Source organism: Bombina bombina, chromosome 1 (assembly GCF_027579735.1).
Source record: "Bombina bombina isolate aBomBom1 chromosome 1, aBomBom1.pri, whole genome shotgun sequence".
Taxonomy (NCBI): domain Eukaryota; kingdom Metazoa; phylum Chordata; class Amphibia; order Anura; family Bombinatoridae; genus Bombina; species Bombina bombina.
In genome coordinates this window covers 874,419,291-874,439,599 of record NC_069499.1, presented here as the reverse complement: position 1 = coordinate 874,439,599, position 20,309 = coordinate 874,419,291, and the positions used below count along the sequence as shown (strand labels likewise).

At 41.2% G+C, this 20,309-nt stretch overlaps 1 protein-coding gene across 2 annotated transcripts in view; it reads right to left on the bottom strand.

The window, feature by feature from the left end:
* Positions 1-20,309, bottom strand: part of LOC128646092 (rho family-interacting cell polarization regulator 1) — a 439,097-nt gene that overhangs the window by 57,818 nt on the left and 360,970 nt on the right. For both annotated transcript variants that reach the window (XM_053699534.1, XM_053699533.1), the window contains exons 14-16: positions 10,693-10,829; positions 9,076-9,241; positions 8,453-8,588 (exon numbers count right to left, since the gene is read on the bottom strand). In XM_053699534.1, coding sequence (XP_053555509.1) covers positions 8,453-8,588; positions 9,076-9,241; positions 10,693-10,829 — 439 coding nt within the window. The remainder of the gene's footprint in view (positions 1-8,452; positions 8,589-9,075; positions 9,242-10,692; positions 10,830-20,309) is intronic.

Sequence of the window (20,309 nt, the reverse complement as noted above, 5' to 3'; positions counted from 1 at the left end):
CATTCCACTGTTTGAGCATGCATAGTTGCAGTGGTCTGAGGTGTATCCGAGCAAAAGGGACTATGTCTATTGCCGCAACCATTAGTCCGATTGTCTCCATGCACTGAGCCACAGATGGCTGAGGAATGGAATAAAGAGCTCGGCAAGTAGTTAAGAGTTTTCCTCCGTCAGAAATATTTTCATTTCTACCGAGTCTATAAGGGTTCCTAGGAATGGAACTCTTGTGAGGGGGGAGAGAAAACTCTTTTTGATGATCACCTTCCACCCGTGAGACCTCAGAAAGGCCAATACAATCTCCGTGTGAGACTTGGTTCTTTGGAAAGTTGACGCCTGAATTAAGATGTCGTCTAGGTAAGGCGCCACTGTTATGCCCCGCGGTCTTAGAACCGCCAGGAGGGACCCTAGCACCTTTGTGAAAATTCTGGGAGCAGTGGCCAACCCGAAAGGAAGAGCCACAAACTGAAAATGCTTGTCCAGAAAGGCGAACCTGAGAAACTGGTGATGATCTTTGTGGATAGGAATGTGCAGATACGCATCCTTTAGATCCACGGTAGTCATATATTGACCCTCCTGGATCATTGGTAAGATTGTATTTAGATCTTCTACACAGCGTAAAAACGCCTCTTTCTTTGTCTGATCTGTAGACAGACGAGAAATGTGGAACCTTCCCCTTGGAGGAGAGTCCTTGAATTCTAGAAGGTATCCCTGGGCTACAATCTCTAATGCCCAAGGATCGTGTACATCTCTTGCCCAGGCCTGAGCGAAGAGAGAGAGTCTTCCCCCTACTAGATCCGGTCCCGGATCGGGGGCTACCCCTTCATGCTGTCTTGGTGGCAGCTGCAGGCTTTTTGGCCTGTTTACCCTTATTCCAGCCCTGGTAAGGTTCCTTAGTGTCAGACATGTTTAACGGACTAGTAGAGTACACAAACAGGCTTGGAATCACTTTAATCAAATAAAAAACACAATTTGGAAAAAAAAACGTTACTGTGCCTTTAAGAGATAAAAAGAGCACACAATTTTACAAAACGGTGAAAAATGCAGCAATCTTTCTGAAATTTTCACAGTATGTAGCTAAAGCCTTAATAAGATTGCAAACCAAAACGATTAACCCCTTAATGCCCAAACCGGAGCAGCCTAAAGCCAACACCTGGTTAAATCACTACAGCACCTTGCCACAGCCTTGCTGTGGCCCTACCTTCCCTTAGGGATCAGATTTGGGGGAATATAGCTTCTTTTAGGCCCTCAAACATCAGCAGGACCCTCCATGTGAAACAGCATTGACTTCTCTGCAATTCTAACTGTGCATCTGAGGCAATTAGGCCCCTCCCACTCTACTCCGGAGCTGTGAGGCCTAGTAAATCACTCCTAAGTGACTAAAAAAACAGAATTTATGTTTACCTGATAAATTACTTTCTCCAACGGTGTGTCCGGTCCACGGCGTCATCCTTACTTGTGGGATATTCTCTTCCCCAACAGGAAATGGCAAAGAGCCCAGCAAAGCTGGTCACATGATCCCTCCTAGGCTCCGCCTACCCCAGTCATTCGACCGACGTTAAGGAGGAATATTTGCATAGGAGAAACCATATGATACCGTGGTGACTGTAGTTAAAGAAAATAAATTATCAGACCTGATTAAAAAACCAGGGCGGGCCGTGGACCGGACACACCGTTGGAGAAAGTAATTTATCAGGTAAACATAAATTCTGTTTTCTCCAACATAGGTGTGTCCGGTCCACGGCGTCATCCTTACTTGTGGGAACCAATACCAAAGCTTTAGGACACGGATGAAGGGAGGGAGCAAATCAGGTCACCTAAATGGAAGGCACCACGGCTTGCAAAACCTTTCTCCCAAAAATAGCCTCAGAAGAAGCAAAAGTATCAAACTTGTAAAATTTGGTAAAAGTGTGCAGTGAAGACCAAGTCGCTGCCCTACATATCTGATCAACAGAAGCCTCGTTCTTGAAGGCCCATGTGGAAGCCACAGCCCTAGTGGAAGGAGCTGTGATCCTTTCAGGAGGCTGCCGTCCGGCAGTCTCGTAAGCCAATCTGATGATGCTTTTAATCCAAAAAGAGAGAGAGGTAGAAGTTGCTTTTTGACCTCTCCTTTTACCAGAATAAACAACAAACAAGGAAGATGTTTGTCTAAAATCCTTTGTAGCATCTAAATAGAATTTTAGAGCGCGAACAACATCCAAATTGTGCAACAAACGTTCCTTCTTCGAAACTGGTTTCGGACACAGAGAAGGCACGACTATCTCCTGGTTAATGTTTTTGTTAGAAACAACTTTTGGAAGAAAACCAGGTTAGTACGTAAAACCACCGTATCTGCATGGAACACCAGATAAGGAGGAGAACACTGCAGAGCAGATAATTCTGAAACTCTTCTAGCAGAAGAAATTGCAACCAAAAACAAAACTTTCCAAGATAATAACTTAATATCAACGGAATGTAAGGGTTCAAACGGAACCCCCTGAAGAACTGAAAGAACTAAGTTGAGACTCCAAGGAGGAGTCAAAGGTTTGTAAACAGGCTTGATTCTAACCAGAGCCTGAACAAAGGCTTGAACATCTGGCACAGCTGCCAGCTTTTTGTGAAGTAACACAGACAAGGCAGAAATCTGTCCCATCAAGGAACTTGCAGATAATCCTTTTTCCAATCCTTCTCGAAGGAAGGATAGACTCTTAGGAATCTTAACCTTGTCCCAAGGGAATCCTTTAGATTCACACCAACAGATATATTTTTTCCAAATTTTGTGGTAAATTTTTCTAGTTACAGGCTTTCTGGCCTGAACAAGAGTATCAATAACAGAATCTGAGAACCCTCGCTTTGATAAGATCAAGCGTTCAATCTCCAAGCAGTCAGCTGGAGTGGGACCAGATTCGGATGTTCGAACGGACCTTGAACAAGAAGGTCTCGTCTCAAAGGTAGCTTCCATGGTGGAGCCGATGACATATTCACCAGATCTGCATACCAAGTCCTGCGTGGCCACGCAGGAGCTATCAAGATCACCGACGCCCTCTCCTGATTGATCCTGGCTACCAGCCTGGGGATGAGAGGAAACGGCGGGAATACATAGGCTAGTTTGAAGGTCCAAGGTGCTACTAGTGCATCTACTAGAGTCGCCTTGGGATCCCTGGATCTGGACCCGTAGCAAGGAACCTTGAAGTTCTGACGAGAGGCCATCAGATCCATGTCTGAAATGCCCCACAGTTGAGTGATTTGGGCAAAGATTTCCGGATGGAGTTCCCACTCCCCCGGATGCAATGTCTGACGACTCAGAAAATCCGCTTCCCAATTTTCCACTCCTGGGATGTGGATTGCAGACAGGTGGCAGGAGCGAGTCTCCGCCCATTGAATGATTCTGGTCACTTCTTCCATCGCCAGGGAACTCCTTGTTCCCCCCTGATGGTTGATGTACGCAACAGTCGTCATGTTGTCTGATTGAAACCGTATGAACTTGGCCCTCGCTAGCTGAGGCCAAGCCTTGAGAGCATTGAATATCGCTCTCAGTTCCAGAATATTTATCGGTAGAAGAGATTCTTCCCGAGACCAAAGACCCTGAGCTTTCAGGGATCCCCAGACCGCGCCCCAGCCCATCAGACTGGCGTCGGTCGTGACAATGACCCACTCTGGTCTGCGGGAGGTCACCCCTTGTGACAGGTTGTCCAGGGACAGCCACCAACGGAGTGAGTCTCTGGTCCTCTGATTTACTTGTATCTTCGGAGACAAGTCTGTATAGTCCCCATTCCACTGACTGAGCATACACAGTTGTAATGGTCTTAGATGAATGCGCGCAAAAGGAACTATGTCCATTGCCGCTACCATCAAACCTATCACTTCCATGCACTGCGCTATGGAAGGAAGAGGAACGGAATGAAGTATCCGACAAGAGTTTAGAAGTTTTGTTTTTCTGGTCTCTGTCAGAAAAATCCTCATTTCTAAGGAGTCTATTATTGTTCCCAAGAAGGGAACTCTTGTCGACGGAGATAGAGAACTCTTTTCCACGTTCACTTTCCATCCGTGAGATCTGAGAAAGGCCAGGACTATGTCCGTGTGAGCCTTTGCTTGAGGAAGGGACGACGCTTGAATCAGAATGTCGTCCAAGTAAGGTACTACAGCAATGCCCCTTGGTCTTAGCACCGCCAGCAGGGACCCTAGTACCTTTGAGAAAATCCTTGGAGCAGTGGCTAATCCGAAAGGAAGCGCCACGAACTGGTAATGCTTGTCCAGGAATGCGAACCTTAGGAACCGATGATGTTCCTTGTGGACAGGAATATGTAGATACGCATCCTTTAAATCCACCGTGGTCAAGAATTGACCTTCCTGGATGGAAGGATTGTTCGAATGGTTTCCATTTTGGACGATGGAACCTTGAGAAACTTGTTTAGGATCTTGAGATCTAAGATTGGTCTGAACGTTCCCTCTTTTTTGGGAACTACGAACAGATTGGAGTAGAACCCCATCCCTCGTTCTCTTAATGGAACAGGATGAATCACTTCCAGAAGATAACCTTGGGAGACTATTTCTAGCGCCCAAGGATCCAGAACATCTCTTGCCCAAGCCTGAGTGAAGAGAGAGAGTCTGCCCCCCACCAAATCCGGTCCCGGATCGGGGGCCCGCATCTCATGCTGTCTTGGGAGCAGTGGCAGGTTTCTTGGCCTGCTTTCCTTTGTTCCAGCCTTGCATAGGTCTCCAGGCTGGATTGGCTTGAGAAGTATTACCCTCCTGCTTAGAGGACGTAGCACTTGGGGCTGGTCCGTTTCTGCGAAAGGGACGAAAATTAGGTTTATTTTTGGCCTTGAAAGACCTATCCTGAGGAAGGGCGTGGCCCTTGCCCCCAGTGATATCAGAGATAATCTCTTTCAAGTCAGGGCCAAACAGTGTTTTCCCCTTGAAAGGAATGTCAAGCAATTTGTTCTTGGAAGACGCATCCGCTGACCAAGATTTTAACCAAAGCGCTCTGCGCGCCACAATAGCAAACCCAGAATTTTTCGCCGCTAACCTAGCCAATTGCAAGGTGGCGTCTAGGGTGAAAGAATTAGCCAATTTAAGAGCACGAATTCTGTCCATAATCTCCTCATAAGAAGAAGAATTACTAATAATCGCCTTTTCTAGCTCATCGAACCAGAAACACGCGGCTGTAGTGACAGGGACAATGCATGCAATTGGTTGTAGAAGGTAACCTTGCTGAACAAACATCTTTTTTAGCAAACCTTCTAATTTTTTATCCATAGGATCTTGGAAAGCACAACTATCTTCTATGGGTATAGTGGCGCGCTTGTTTAGAGTAGAAACCGCCCCCTCGACCTTGGGGACTGTCTGCCATAAGTCCTTTCTGGGGTCGACTATAGGAAACAATTTTTTAAATATGGGGGGAGGTACGAAAGGTATACCGGGCCTGTCCCATTCTTTATTAACAATGTACGCCACCCGCTTGGATATAGGAAAAGCTTCGGGGGGCCCCGGGGCCTCTAGGAACTTGTCCATTTTACATAGTGTTTCTGGAATGACCAGATAATCACAATCATCCAAATTGGATAACACCTCCTTAAGTAGAGCGCGGAGATGTTCCAACTTAAATTTAAAAGTAATCACATCAGGTTCAGCTTGTTGAGAAATTTTTCCTGAATCTGAAATTTCTCCCTCAGACAAAACCTCCCTGGCCCCCTCAGACTGGTGTAGGGGCCCTTCAGAAACAATATCATCAGCGTCCTCATGCTCTTCAGTATTTTCTAAAACAGAGCAGTCGCGCTTTCGCTGATAAGTGGGCATATTGGCTAAAATGTTTTTGATAGAATTATCCATTACAGCCGTTAATTGTTGCATAGTAAGGAGTATTGGCGCGCTAGATGTACTAGGGGCCTCCTGTATGGGCAAGACTGGTGTAGACGAAGGAGGGGATGATGCAGTACCATGCTTACTCCCCTCACTTGAGGAATCATCTTGGGCACCCACAGTCAGAACACAATCTATCTGGTAGTTCAGACATGTTAAACAGGCATAAACTTGATAACAAAGCACAAAAAACGTTTTAAAATAAAACCGTTACTGTCACTTTAAATTTTAAACTGAACACACTTTATTACTGCAATTGCGAAAAAGTATGAAGGAATTGTTCAAAATTCACCAAAATTTCACCACAGTGTCTTAAAGCCTTAAAAGTATTGCACACCAAATTTGGAAGCTTTAACCCTTAAAATAACGGAACCGGAGCCGTTTTTATATTTAACCCCTTTACAGTCCCTGGAATCTGCTTTGCTGAGACCCAACCAAGCCCAAAGGGGAATACAATACCAAATGATGCCTTCAGAAAGACTTTTCTATGTATCAGAGCTCCACACACATGCAGCTGCATGCCATGCTGTTCTCAAAAACAAGTGCGCCATACCGGCGCGAAAATGAGGCTCTGACTATGATTAGGGAAAGCCCCTATAGAATAAAGTGTCTAAAACAGTGCCTGCCGATATTATTTTACAAAAAATACCCAGATTAAATGATTCCTCAAGGCTAAATATGTGTAAATATGATCGATTTAGCCCAGAAAATGTCTACAGTCTTAATAAACCCTTGTGAAGCCCTTATTTACTGTCTGAATAAAAATGGCTTACCGGATCCCATAGGGAAAATGACAGCTTCCAGCATTACATCGTCTTGTTAGAATGTGTCATACCTCAAGCAGCAAAAGACTGCTCACTGTTCCCCCAACTGAAGTTAATTCCTCTCAACAGTCCTGTGTGGAACAGCCATGGATTTTAGTAACGGTTGCTAAAATCATTTTCCTCATACAAACAGAAATCTTCATCTCTTTTCTGTTTCAGAGTAAATAGTACATACCAGCACTATTTTAAAATAACAAACTCTTGATTGAATAATAAAACTACAGTTAAACACTAAAAAACTCTAAGCCATCTCCGTGGAGATGTTGCCTGTACAACGGCAAAGAGAATGACTGGGGTAGGCGGAGCCTAGGAGGGATCATGTGACCAGCTTTGCTGGGCTCTTTGCCATTTCCTGTTGGGGAAGAGAATATCCCACAAGTAAGGATGACGCCGTGGACCGGACACACCTATGTTGGAGAAACAGCCATGTGGTAATAACCCCAGAAAAAAACCCAAAAGGGCTTTCAAAGTGTCTTGCAAAACGATTTTTCCTTAGCCAAACAATCGATTGCCCTGAATAAGTGTCAACCAGTATATTAGCCCTATTATGTAAGCATTCAATTCCTTACTAAGTCTGTGAACATAGCTTATCCTCCCCTCATGGGGATCTTGTCAGTCTTCTAGCATTATCTCAGTCTTGTCTATAAAGAAATGACTGAACATACCTCATTGCAGATCACCCTGCAAACTGTTCCCCCCAACTGAAGTTTTCTGGTACTCCTCAGTCCTGTATGGGAACAGCAGTGGATTTTAGTTACAACATGCTAAAATCATTTTCCTCTCAGCAGAAATCTTCATCACTTTTCTGCTAGAGAGTAAATAGTACAAACCGGTACCATTTAAAATAACAAACTTTTGATTGAAGATAATAAAACTACAATTCTAACACCACATTCACTTTACACTCCCGAGAGAGACCCTAGTGCTTAGAGCCAGCAAAGAGAATGATTGGGGGGTGGAGCTAGAGGGGGAGCTATATGGACAGCTTTGCTGTGTGCTCTCTTTGCTACTTCCTGTAGGGAATGAGAATATCCCACAAGTAAAGGATGAATCCGTGGACTGGATACACCTTGCAAGAGAAATGTGATTTTAAACAACTTTCCAATTTAGCATATTATCTAATTTGCTTTGTTCTTTGCTATCCTTTGTTGGCGGCTGCACATATGCCTCTTACCATTGGCTTTCTTGATGTGTTCAGCTAGCTCCCAGCAGTGCATTGCTGCTTCTTCAACAAATAATACTAAGAGAATGAAGCAAATTTGATAGAAGTGAATTGGAAAGTGGTTTAAAATTGTATGCTCTACCTGAATCATGAAAACAAAATTTTGGGTTTCATGTCCCTTTAAGGCATGGAAATCTCACACATCAAGGATTTCAGATCTTATTATAACAATGAAAAGATATTTAATAATTCAACAGTGTGGTTAACAAATAACCACAGAGAAACAGATCCAAAACTATACTGAAAAATGGCAATACTTTATTAAGATTTACCTTTAAGTAAACAAAAACAGATTATATGCCCCTTTTTAAAGTTTCAAATTAAATTTTGGGAGAAAATGGAAGAGGATGGATATGAATTGGATAATTATAAAAAAGAGCAGAGAAGTATCGTTTTTTATATAAAGAAAACATTTGATATTATCATGTACTGCATTTTATGTTTTCTAAATGATTGAAACAGTGCATGTTGTATATTTATATTAGGTTATTGTTAGTTTACAAAACTAATAAAAACAAATAAAACAAAAGTAGCTTACACATATTTAACCATAAGATCTTTAATGACTCACCTTGCTCAGCTGTAGTTGCAGCTGCAGATTTCCCTTCGGACAGTCTGCATATAACCTCAATCACCTGAGCTTCTTTCATTAGCTTATCAATGGCATACATCTCCCGGCAACGAAGAGGCCCAAATGTGCCCAAGCGCTATGAACAACAATTGAGAATAATCCAAATATGCTTCAAAGCAAAATGATTTAAACTTTATTGTTACACAAAAACTTTAGTTATGCATAAAGAAGCATCTTTGCAATATACTTTCGGCATTTATTTTGTCCCCATTTCATGTAATTTAGTCATTTATCATTCTCAGAACTTGAAATACACCCTGCTGACTTCTGAAGGCTAACTCTGCAACATATCTATTCCTAATTGGCTTTATTAGATAACAATTACAAAGCAATTAATATCTTTATGACTGTGGATGGCCTTGTTGTCTGTGAGCTCTGTTATCTCAAATAAGGCAAATGGTGGGTGGAGTTTGGCTACTACAAAGCTATTGCAGTAGAAAGTATAATAATTTGTTGGCCGATATGTTATTCTATAGCAACACAACAGATATGTCTTGTAATTACAAGGTGTTTACTGTCCCTTCAATGCTACACACACAGCCCCTTTCTCAGCTTTCACTCACCAGCAGCAGCCGGTTACAGTTACGAAGGTGCAAGACAATAGCACGATCCAGATGTTCACAGCCGGTACTCAGTGGCTCAGAACTTTCCTCGGCAGTGCCACAAATCTCCTCTGAGGTCTTGTCACATGCCACAGGCACTTCAGCTACCCGATCAGAGCTTATTTTTCTGCATCATGAAACAGAGCATTAGACAGTTTTGAAAAGCTTGAACCAGCAGATCATCATAAGTTTCAAAATGCAGTGTGAGCCAGGAGGCATTAAAACACTTTGTTATTATATCAAGATGGTTTTTGATGCAGAGTTAAAGAGACACATTTTTTATCTTTAACGATTCAGACAGAGCATGCAATTTTAAGCAACTTTCTAATTTACTCATTCTGTTGCTATTTTTACTTTAATAGCAGGTATGTAAAGCTTAAAGGGACACTGAACCCACATTTTTTCTTTTGTGATTCAGATAGAGCATGCAATTTTAAGCAACTTTCTAATTTATTCCTATTATCAATTTTTCTTCGTTCTTTTGCTATCTTTATTTGAAAAATAAGGCATCTAAGCTTTTATTTGGTTGAGGACTCTGGACAGCACTTTTTTATTGGTGGATGAATTTATCCACCAATCAGCAAGGACAACTCAGGCTGTTCACCAAAAATGGGCCGGCATCTAAACTTAAATTCTTGCATTGCAAATAAAGATACCAAGAGAATGAACAAAATTTGATAATAGGAGTAAATTAGAAAGTTGCTTAAAATGTCATGCTCTATCTCAACGAGAAAAGACAAAATTTGCGTTCAGTGTCCCTTTAAGAGCCGGCCAATTTTTGGTTCAGAACTTGGGTTATGCAGCGCTATCCAGGGTGCTGAACCTAAAAATGGGCTGGCTTCTAAGCTTTAAATTCCTGCTTTTTAATTAAGGATAGCAAGAGAACAAAGAAAATTGATGATAGGAGTAAATTAGAAAGTTGCTTAAAATTGCATGCTCTATCTGAATCATGAAAGAAAAAATTTGAGTTTAGTATCCTTTTAATATTACTTCCATAAAGAAGACCTATGAAAGTGTTGAAATGATGAGTCCATACCATTAGTACTTGCAAGTGAAATAAATCACAAAATGGCTTAAGACAGTCTAGCTAAAATTAAACTTTTATGATTCAGATGGGGCATGTAACATTAAACAACTTTCCAATTTACCTTTATCATCGGATTTGCTTTGTTCTCTTGGTAATCTTAGTTAAAAGATAAACCTAGGTAGGCTCATATGCTAATTTCTAAACTCTTGAAGGCCTCCTCTTATTTGAATGCATTTGACAGTTTTCACAGTTAGAGGGTGTTAGTTCATGTGTGCAATATAGATAACATTGTGCTCACTCCCGTGGAGTTGAGTCAGCACTGATTGGCTAAAGTGCAAGTCTGTCAAAAGAACTGAAATAAGGGGCAGTCTGCAGAAGCTTCAATGTAAGGTAATAAGAGAGGTAAAAAGTATATTAATATAACTGTGTTGGTTATGAAAAATTGGGGAATGGGTAATAAAGGGATAATCTATATTTTAAAACAATAACAAATCATGGAGTAGACTGTCCCTTTAAGCATTAGGAAAGGTATAAATCAAATGTTATCTCACCTCTCAGATGGGCCTCCATCTTCCTCTTCTGAATCTTCCATGTCAGATGTTGTGTTTAGAAAATCAAAGCTTTCCAGTGCGTTCTCCACGGTCAGGCTAATACTTGATGCGCGGCTTCTGAACACCCCTTGTCTCTGCTGCCATTTTGTAAGGAAGGAAAGTAGGATACAGAATAAATCAATGAACCAAAAAAAAACAACAACAACACAAAATTGTAAGCCCCATTCACTATAAAATAAAAAAATAAAAAATAAAACACTGAGAATGGCCTTAAGGGATTGGCGACATGGCCCAAGTTAAGTGCTACTGAATAGCAAATTTAACAAGCTGCAGGTAGACAAGTTCTCAAGCAGGGAACCTGTACGCCCACAATCGGCACTTGTGATGAATAATTTCTCTGCAAAATTTAAAGGGCCATAATAGTAAAAAAAAAAACATAATTTATGCTTATCAGATAAATTCCTTTTCTTCCTGGCAGGGAGAGTCCACAGCTTCATTCCTTACTGTTGGGAAATACAACACCTGGCCAACAGGAGGAGGCAAAGACACCCCAGTCAAAGGCTTAAATATCCCTCCCACTTCCCCTATCCCCCAGTCATTCTGCCGAGGGAACAAGGAAAAGTAGGAGAAACATCAAGGTATAAAGAAATAATATAAAAAGGGAGCCGCCCAACAAAAAATAAATTATGGGCGGGGTTGTGGACCCTCCCTGCCAGGAAGGAAAGGAATTTATCTGGTAAGCACTTCATTCCTTACTGTTAGGAAAACTATACCCAAGCTCCAGAGGACACTGAAGGAATAACGGGAGGGAACAAAAGAGGAGGCAGACCCTATTCTGAGGGCACCACAGCCTGCAAAACTTCTCTCCCGAAAGCTGCTTCAGCCGAAGCAAACACATCAAACTTGTAAAATTTAGAAAAAGTGTGCAAGGAGGACCAGGTAGCCGCTTTACAAATCTGATACATAGAGGCTTCGTTCTTAAAGGGATATTCCAGCCAAAATTGGAAACCACATGGGTGCATTTTGGTATTTAACAGAAGCAATTTTGTAATATAAATGCATTAGCAAAAATGCTTCTTATAAAAGCTATAGCTGTTTCAAAAGTGTATTTAAGTATGCACCGTGCACCAGCGTTTTAAACACAGCACTTGCTCGGAGAGCCTAAGGTGCTTATACCATCTGGTAATGACTCAATGTGTTAATTGCTGACATGATACAAGCCCAACTGATGATTTAAGCAGCTGCAGTATTTAATATGTGGGTGCAGTGACAATATCTAGCTATGCTTCACATGCAGGTGCAGAGAAAAATGCTAACTCTATAACAGTGATAACTCTTACTAGAAGCATTTTTGCCAATACATGTACAGTATATTGCAAATATGTTTCTATTCAAATATGTAATAAATCTATGTGCATTTACATTTTGACTGGAATGTCCCTTTAAAAGACCAGGAGGAAGCCACTGCTCTAGTGGAATGAGTCGTTATCCTCTCAGGAGGCTGTCACCCCACTGTCTCATAAGCTAAGCGGATGACACTCCTCAACCAGAAAGATAGGGAAGTCGTAGAAAGAAGCCTTCTGTCCCTTACGCTTCCCCGTATAGATGACAAACAAAGAGGAAGATTTTCTGAATTCCTTAGTAGCCTGAAGATAGAACTTCAAGGCACGAACCACATCTAGATTGTGACACAAGCGTTCCTTCGCTGAAGAAGGATTAGGACACAAGGAAGGAACAACAATTTCTTGATTAATGTTACGATCCAACACCACCTTAGGGAGGAACCCTAATTTAGTACGTAAACTCTGCGCGCAGAGGCAATAGCCAACAAAAAAAGAACCTTCCAAGATAACAATTTAATGTCAACAGTATGCAAAGGCTCAAACGGAGCCTGCTGCAAAACACTAAGAACAAGATTGAGGCTCCAAGGCACAGCCCCAGATCTAAACACAGGTCTGATCCAAGTCAGAGCCTTAACAAAGGCCTGCAGATCCGGAAGCTCAGCCAATCTCTTCTGCTTTAACACCGACAGGGCCGATATCTGTCCCTTCAGGGAACTAGCAGATAGACCCTTCTACAGTCCATCCTGGAGAAAAGATAAAATTCTGGAAACCTTAGCCTTATGCCAGGAAAAGCCACGCTCTTCACACCAGTACAAGTAAGTCCTCAACACCTTATAGTAAATATGACGATTAACTGGTTTACCAGCTTGAACCAGAGTGTCGATAACACTATCAGAAAACCCTCTCTTAGCTAAGACTAAGCGTTCAATCTCCACGCAGTCAGCCTCAGAGAATCTAGATTTTGATGAACGAAGGGACCCTGTATAAGCAGATCTCTGCGACAAGGTAACCTCCACTGAGGAGATGAGGATATCCCCACCAGATCCGCAAACCACTTCCTTTGCGGCCAAGATGGCGCAATCAGAATCACTGATGCTCGCTCCTGCTTGATGTGAGTCACCACACAAGGAAGAAGCAGTAATGGAGGAAAAAGATATATGAGTCTGAACCTCCATGGCATCTATCAGTTCCGCCTGAGGATCCCTCTACCTCAACCCGTACCTGTGTAGCCCACAAATCTAATTGAGAGTCAGGTACCAGGAATAATTTCTTAAAAGTAGACGAGGGGGAAAAAGAAGTTCCTATTCTTTCCCATTCGTTACTAATAATCAGCTAGATTACAAATTAAAACAGCACCGCAGCTATTACAAGTGTTGTCGGTAAAAAATGTACCGCACACCTTTTAGCCTATACCGCAACGTCAGTCCAACACACGTAAAAATGACGTTTTTTCCATGGGATTCCCATAGCGACAGTATTACGAGTTTTGCGGTGAGGCTAAAAAGTGAGCGTTACAGCCTAAAACGACAAGATCTGTACCGCCATCTAAAGTCAGTAGTTATGAGTTTTACGCTACAAAGCTGTAACATAGAACTCATAACTAAACTGCTACAAAGTACACTAACACCCATAAACTACCTATTAACCCCTAAAGCGAGGCCCTCCCGCATCGCAAACGCTGTAATAAATTCATTAACCCCTAATCTGCCGCTCCCGACATCGCCGCCACTAAAAAAATGTATTAACCCCTATTTCGCCGCTCCCCGACATTGTCGTCACTATAATAAACTTATTAACCCCTAAACCGCTGCCCTCCTGCATAGCAAACACTATTTAAACATTATTAACCCCTAATCTGCCGTCCGCCCACACTGCCGCTAAAATAAACCTATTAACCCCTAAACTGCAAGCCCCCCACAACGAAATATACTAAAATAAACTATTAACCCCTAAACCAAAAGCCCCCCACAACTAAAACTAATTTAAACTAGTAACCCCTAAACGTAACGACCACCTAACTTTATATTCAAATTACAATTTCCCTACCTTAAATTAAAACTTACCTGACAAATTAAATGAATTAATTTTAAACCAACAATTTAACTATTATTGTCAGGTATTCCCCTTTAAGATTACTCCTCCCACAGAGTCTTTATAAGTGCTGCACACCTGCAAGCAGGTGCTTAGTATTTTGTTTGCTACAGTCTGGCAAGTAGACCTACTGCTGAGCTCTAATCTTCCTGGAGGATTTTTTCCCTACATATATTTACTTTCTCAAGATTCAGGGTTTTCTATCTCTTACTGAATTCTCAGCCGGAAACAAACAGGATTTAACTTGCGGTTACCACCGCTATTTCTAACTTCAATAGTGGACTATTACCTGTTCCTCTGTTAACTGGAAACACCACTCCAATCTAGGATTGCAAGTTTAACAACAACATTGATCTCTAACATTGCTCTCCCCGCTTGCAAACACCGGAGCCAGACCACTCCCTTTTCAGTGACATAACAGAACCGTCTCTCAGATTGGAAGCCGTTAAACAGCAGTACCGTTTAGTTCTTCCTTGATAAAGGTATTTGGTTTCTCTGACTCAATCTGCATACCGCTGAACATCTCCACAGTAAGTTACTGCAAACCTTGTTAAAGGGACTTATTATTTATTAGACAACCGTAGTAAAGAGACATTGTTTCACTTTCCTGCAATTCCGCTTGTGTGCAAGAGATAGTTTCTACCAAGAGATTCATTCTACAGTTTTGCATATAGCAGCACTGTTTGTTATTTTGTTGCCTTTCATTTCCCAACTTATTAAATCACTGCAATACAAAGTTACCTTATTAAAATACCGTATTTGGTAATACACTTTGCAGTGATACAAACTACTATTTAATAGTGGTAATACACTTTGTGATAACTTAACAACTGAGATCCTGTCTATCATCATATTGATCCGAAATATAACAATTATAATTATTAAACTAAAATTAAACTAACTACTAACTAAATAAATAAAACTAAACTACCAATTAAAAAATTCTAACACTACTCCAATTATATCCAATTACAAAAAATAAAAACTAACTAAATTACGAAAAATAACAAATTATCAAAAATAAAAAAGAATTACACCTAATCTAATAAAAAAGCTCACCCAAAAAAAAAACCTAGCCTACAATAAACTACCAACGGCCCTTAAAAGGGCCTTTTGTGGGGCATTGCCCAAGAGATATCAGCTATTTTACATGTAAAAAAAATACAAACAATCCCCCCCCCCCAACAGTAAAACCCACCACCCAACCAAGCCCCCCAAATAAAAAAAACCTATCTAAAATAACCTAAGCTAACCATTGCCCTGAAAAGGGCATTTGTATGGGCATTGCCCTTAAAAGGGCATTTAGCTCTTTTACTGCCCAGACCCTAAACTAAACAAAAAACCCACCCAAAAAACAAACCATTATAAAAAACCTAACACTAACCCCCGACGATCCACTTACAGTTGTTGAAGTCCCGCTTAAAGGATCCATCCAGCTGGCAAAGTCCTCATCCATGTGGCAAGAAGTCTTCATCCAGGTGGCCTCTTCGATCTTCATCCAGCCGGCGCGGAGCGGGTCCATCCTGAAGACATCCGGCGTGGAGCATCTTTTTCATACGGTCTCAGCCGTACACTGAATCTTCAATGCAAGGGACGCGATTCAAGATGGCGTCCCTTGCATTCCTATTGGCTGAAAATAGGAATTAGGGCTGCTAAATTATATTGGCTGTTCAAATCAGCCAATAGGATTTAAGCATCTCTCATTCTTTTGACTAATTCGAATTAGCCAATTAAATAACGTAACTTTTGTTGCGTTCGTAATTTCTCTATAGCGCTCAAAACTCGTAATCTAGCTGAATGTTCGCCATCTTAACTGGCACAGGAAAAGTCAGAGGGACCTTCCAGTCTTCATAAACCCGGTCTAATTTAGGTATCTTAGGCTCCTCAGGGAGTGAAGCCTCTGGAACCTCTAGCGTAGACAGAACCTCCTTTAATAAAAACGCAGATGCTCAATTTTAAATCTAAAAGAGGGTTCCTCCGCTGAAGGAGGTTTAGAAACTGAAGTCTCCGACTTAGAAAATTCACTCTCTGAAGCTGCAGAGGTTAACTCATCCTCGGATAGCTGGGACATAGTAGCTAAATCCCACAAATATTTAGATGACTCTAGATCAGGAGAACTTTCTCTAACCTTTCTCTTACGTTTGCTAGAGGGAGGTAAGGCACTCAGGGCCGCAGACACCGCCGATTGTAACTGCGCAGTAAAGTCTGCAGGAAAAAAGCCCTTCCGGATGGAGGATTAGTTGAGCTGCGGGGAACTGCAAGTGGAGCAAGTAGTGTAGAAAGGATAGTAATCTCTCGGGACACAGATTCCTGAGAGGTAGACGGCTCAGAGGGACTAATAGCACTAGGAGTATTAGCAGGCTTGTCTCCCTTCTTAGCCTTTAGGACAGTGCTTAGGCAAATGGAACAAATATTGCACAGTTTAGATATGCAAAGTTAGTAGAGACATATCCCAACAGACGAAAAGGCTGTAATTAAAGCAAAAGGTGGTTCAACAAAATACTGACACAAGAGGGTGATTCTTTTTGCAACTCAGTGATTTTGTTTTTTAATTGTCTTTATTTTTGCCTGACATGTTGGTGTTATATCTTTCACTTGGATGTTATAAGTTGCACTGAGTAATTACAACTGGATAAACAAAAACTGCCTGTCTTTATTTCAGGGGGGGGGGATTCTTTTCAATACCCACTATATATATATATATATATATATATATATATATATATATATATATATATATATATATATATATATATATATATATATATATATATATATATATATATATATATATATATATATATATTATATTCTTACAAATTTGCCTTGTGGTTACTCCAGCAAAGAGTAAGGAAGTTTGGTTATATCACATACTTAAAAATGGATGACTTGTCTAATTCAAACAGCTCATAGTTCTAAAGGAATGAAATGGTACAGAAAAGTAAAGCACCACCAGAGTTAAATATAACGTTTTTGCATGGCCAGTTCAAATGAATTGGAGGGGGGTGGGCCAAATTAGTTTACAAAAGGCAAAAAGTGTTAAATTAAAAAGCTACAAAATAAAGCTAAAGGGGATTCCTGATGGATTGAAAAAACTGCTTCTGACACAGTCGACCATCCTCTCCTCCTAAAAAATCTACTTTTATTTGGCATACGAGACACAGCCCTCTCCTGGTTTGCCTCATATCTCTCAAACCGCTCGTTTTCAGTTTCCTTTAACAACATATCTTGTGATCCTATGCCTCTCTCAGTTGGAATACCGCAAGGCTCTGTCCTGGGCCCCTTGCTTTTCTCTTGCTATACATCCTCCGTTGGAAAACTTATAGCCTCCTTTGGATTCCAGTACCACTTATATGCTGATAAAACCCAAATCTATCTTTCCTCTCCTGATATCTCTCCCTCTTTCCTCAACCAGATTTCCAACTGCCTCTCTGATGTCTTCACACTACCTCCAACTGAATCTGTCCAAAACTGAGCTGCTTCTTATTCCCCCCTCTTCAAAATATCAAACACCTGACATTTCTCTGACGGTTGGAGACTCTATTCTCAACACCTCACCCAAGGTCAGCTATCTTGGGGTCACACTAGACTCAGAACTCACATTCAACCCACATATACAAGCACTTACAAAATCCTGCCGTTCAGACCTACTCAACATTTCCATAATTCGTCCCTTCCTTACTCAAAAAACTACAAAAATACTTATTCATTCCCTCATGTTGTCACGCATTGATTATTGCAATCTACTCCTAAATGGCCTTCCAAAACATTGCCTCTCCTCCCTCCAATTTATTATGAATGCTTCTGCTAGACTCATCCACCTAGGTCGCCGATCTACATCAGCTGCTCCGCTCTGCCAGTCTCTACACAGGCTCCCCATACACTCCAGAATATAATTTAAAGTATTAACCCTAAAGTACCAAGCACTCAGCAGTCTAACTCCCAACTATATTTCCTCTCTCATCGTGAAATATTCCCCATCCCGTCCTCAACCTCTGACCTACGTCTCTCCACTCCTGTTAGCTCTACGTCCCACTCCCGCCTCCAAGACTTTGCACGTGCTGCTCCTGTCCTCTGGAAATCTCTACCCTGCTCCATGAGACTGTCTCCAACTTTGTATAGCTTCAGACGTTCCTTGAAAACCCACCTATTCAGAGAGGCTTACCACCTCTCCTCTATCCCTCATCCAAACTAATACATGAACTGCTACAACTACAACCAATGTGACAAGCTACCCCCAACCTTATGTCTCTGCACCCTTAACCTGTAGACTGTGAGCTCTCCTGAGCAGGGCCCTCTTCTTCCTGTACTAGATTTGTTTAGTTTTGTATTTTATCACAAATCCTATCATTGTACCCAGCTCTACGGAATTTGGTGGCGCTATACAAATAAATGATAATAATAATAATAACATTGATGAAGGGTTTCAAGGGAAGTATATGAATAGTAAAGGTGGTGTTAAGTAATACATAAAACATTACTAAATCATAGAAAACCAGATGTTCTAATGGATTCAAAAGTGCCTTGGAAATGAAACAGCGAAGGCCAGCAGATTTAAAGGAACGGTCAAGTCAAAATTAAACTCATGATTCAGACAGAGCATGCGGTTTTAAATAACTTTCCAATTTACTGTTATCATCAAATTTACTTTGTACTCTTGGTATTCTTTGTTGAAAGCTAAACATAGGTTGGCTCATATGCTAATTTCTAAGCCCTTGAAGGCTGCCTCTTATCTCAGTGCATTTTTACAGTTTTCGGCAGCTAGACAGCGCTAGTTCATGTGTGCCATATAGCTAGCCAATCAGGGAGTGAACACAATGCTAAAACACAAGTCTGTCAAAAGAACTAAAAAAAAAAAGGGGGCAGTCTGCAAAGCCTTAGATACAAGGTAATCACAGAGGTATATTAATATAACTGTGTTGGTTATGCAAAACTATGGAATGAGAAATAAAAGGGATTATCTATCTTTTTCAACAATAAACATTTTCATGTAGACTGTCCCTGGCAGCGGGAGCGAGCTACATTAAGTTTAATGGCGCGATTGGGACGGCTGTGAGTAGATAGCTGCCCAGATGCACTTGGAAAAAAAACCCAGACCCGCTCAGTAGAGCAAGGAGCGACAGTCTGAAAAATTGGAGTTTAAGATAAATTATGGCTGCAATATTATGTTGTATAAAACTATGTGTAGAATTATATAACATTATTTTCTAGGTTTACTGTCCCATAATTACAATGCATTATGGTCAACTCTCACTTTCTGGTACAATGCTTGGCAAGACAATTAAAACATGTTTTATAAAAGGAAGGGAATACATATGTTTAAAAATACAGTACTAAGTTCTGATTCAAAATGTTCAAAACTGAGAAGTTTCTAAACTTAAAGGGACAGTCTAGTCAAAATAAAACTTTCATTATTCAGATAGGACTTGTAATTTTAATCAACTTTCCAATTTACTTTTATCATCAAATTAGCTTTTTTCTCTAGGTATTCTTAGTTGAAACTAAACCTAGACAGACTAATATGCTAATTTCTAAGCACTTGAGGGCTGCCTCTTATCACATGTTTTTTAAATTGCTTTCAACACAAAGAGACTGAAAGTACACGTGGGCCATATAGATAACACTGTGTTCAGGCCCAGAAAACAAATTATGCTTACCTGATAATTTCATTTTCTCTCGTTGGAAAGAGTCCACAGCCACATTCATTACTTTTGGGAAATAAGAACCTGGTCACCAAGAGGAGGCAAAGACACCCCAGCCAAAGGCTTAAATACTCCTCCCATTTCCCTCATCCCCCAGTCATTCTGCCGAGGAACAAGGAACAGTAGAAGAAATATCAGGGTGAAAAGGTGCCAGAAGAACACAACTAAGACGCCCCACGTAAAAAAACATGCGGGGGGCTGTGGACTCTTTCCCACGGAAGAAAATGAAATTATCAGGTAAGCATAATTTATGGTTTTCTTCCTAATGGGAAAGAGTCCACAGCCACATTCATTATTTTTGGGAAAACCATACCCAAGCTAAAGAGGACACTGAATGCCAAACCGGGAGGGTACAATAGGCGGCCCATTCTGAGAGCACCAAGCCTGAAACCACTACCCAACAAAAACCCCACTTTGTCCGAAGCCGAGAAAACTTTAAAAAGGAAAGGCCCCAAGGACACTGACCAGCAGATAGTCCAGA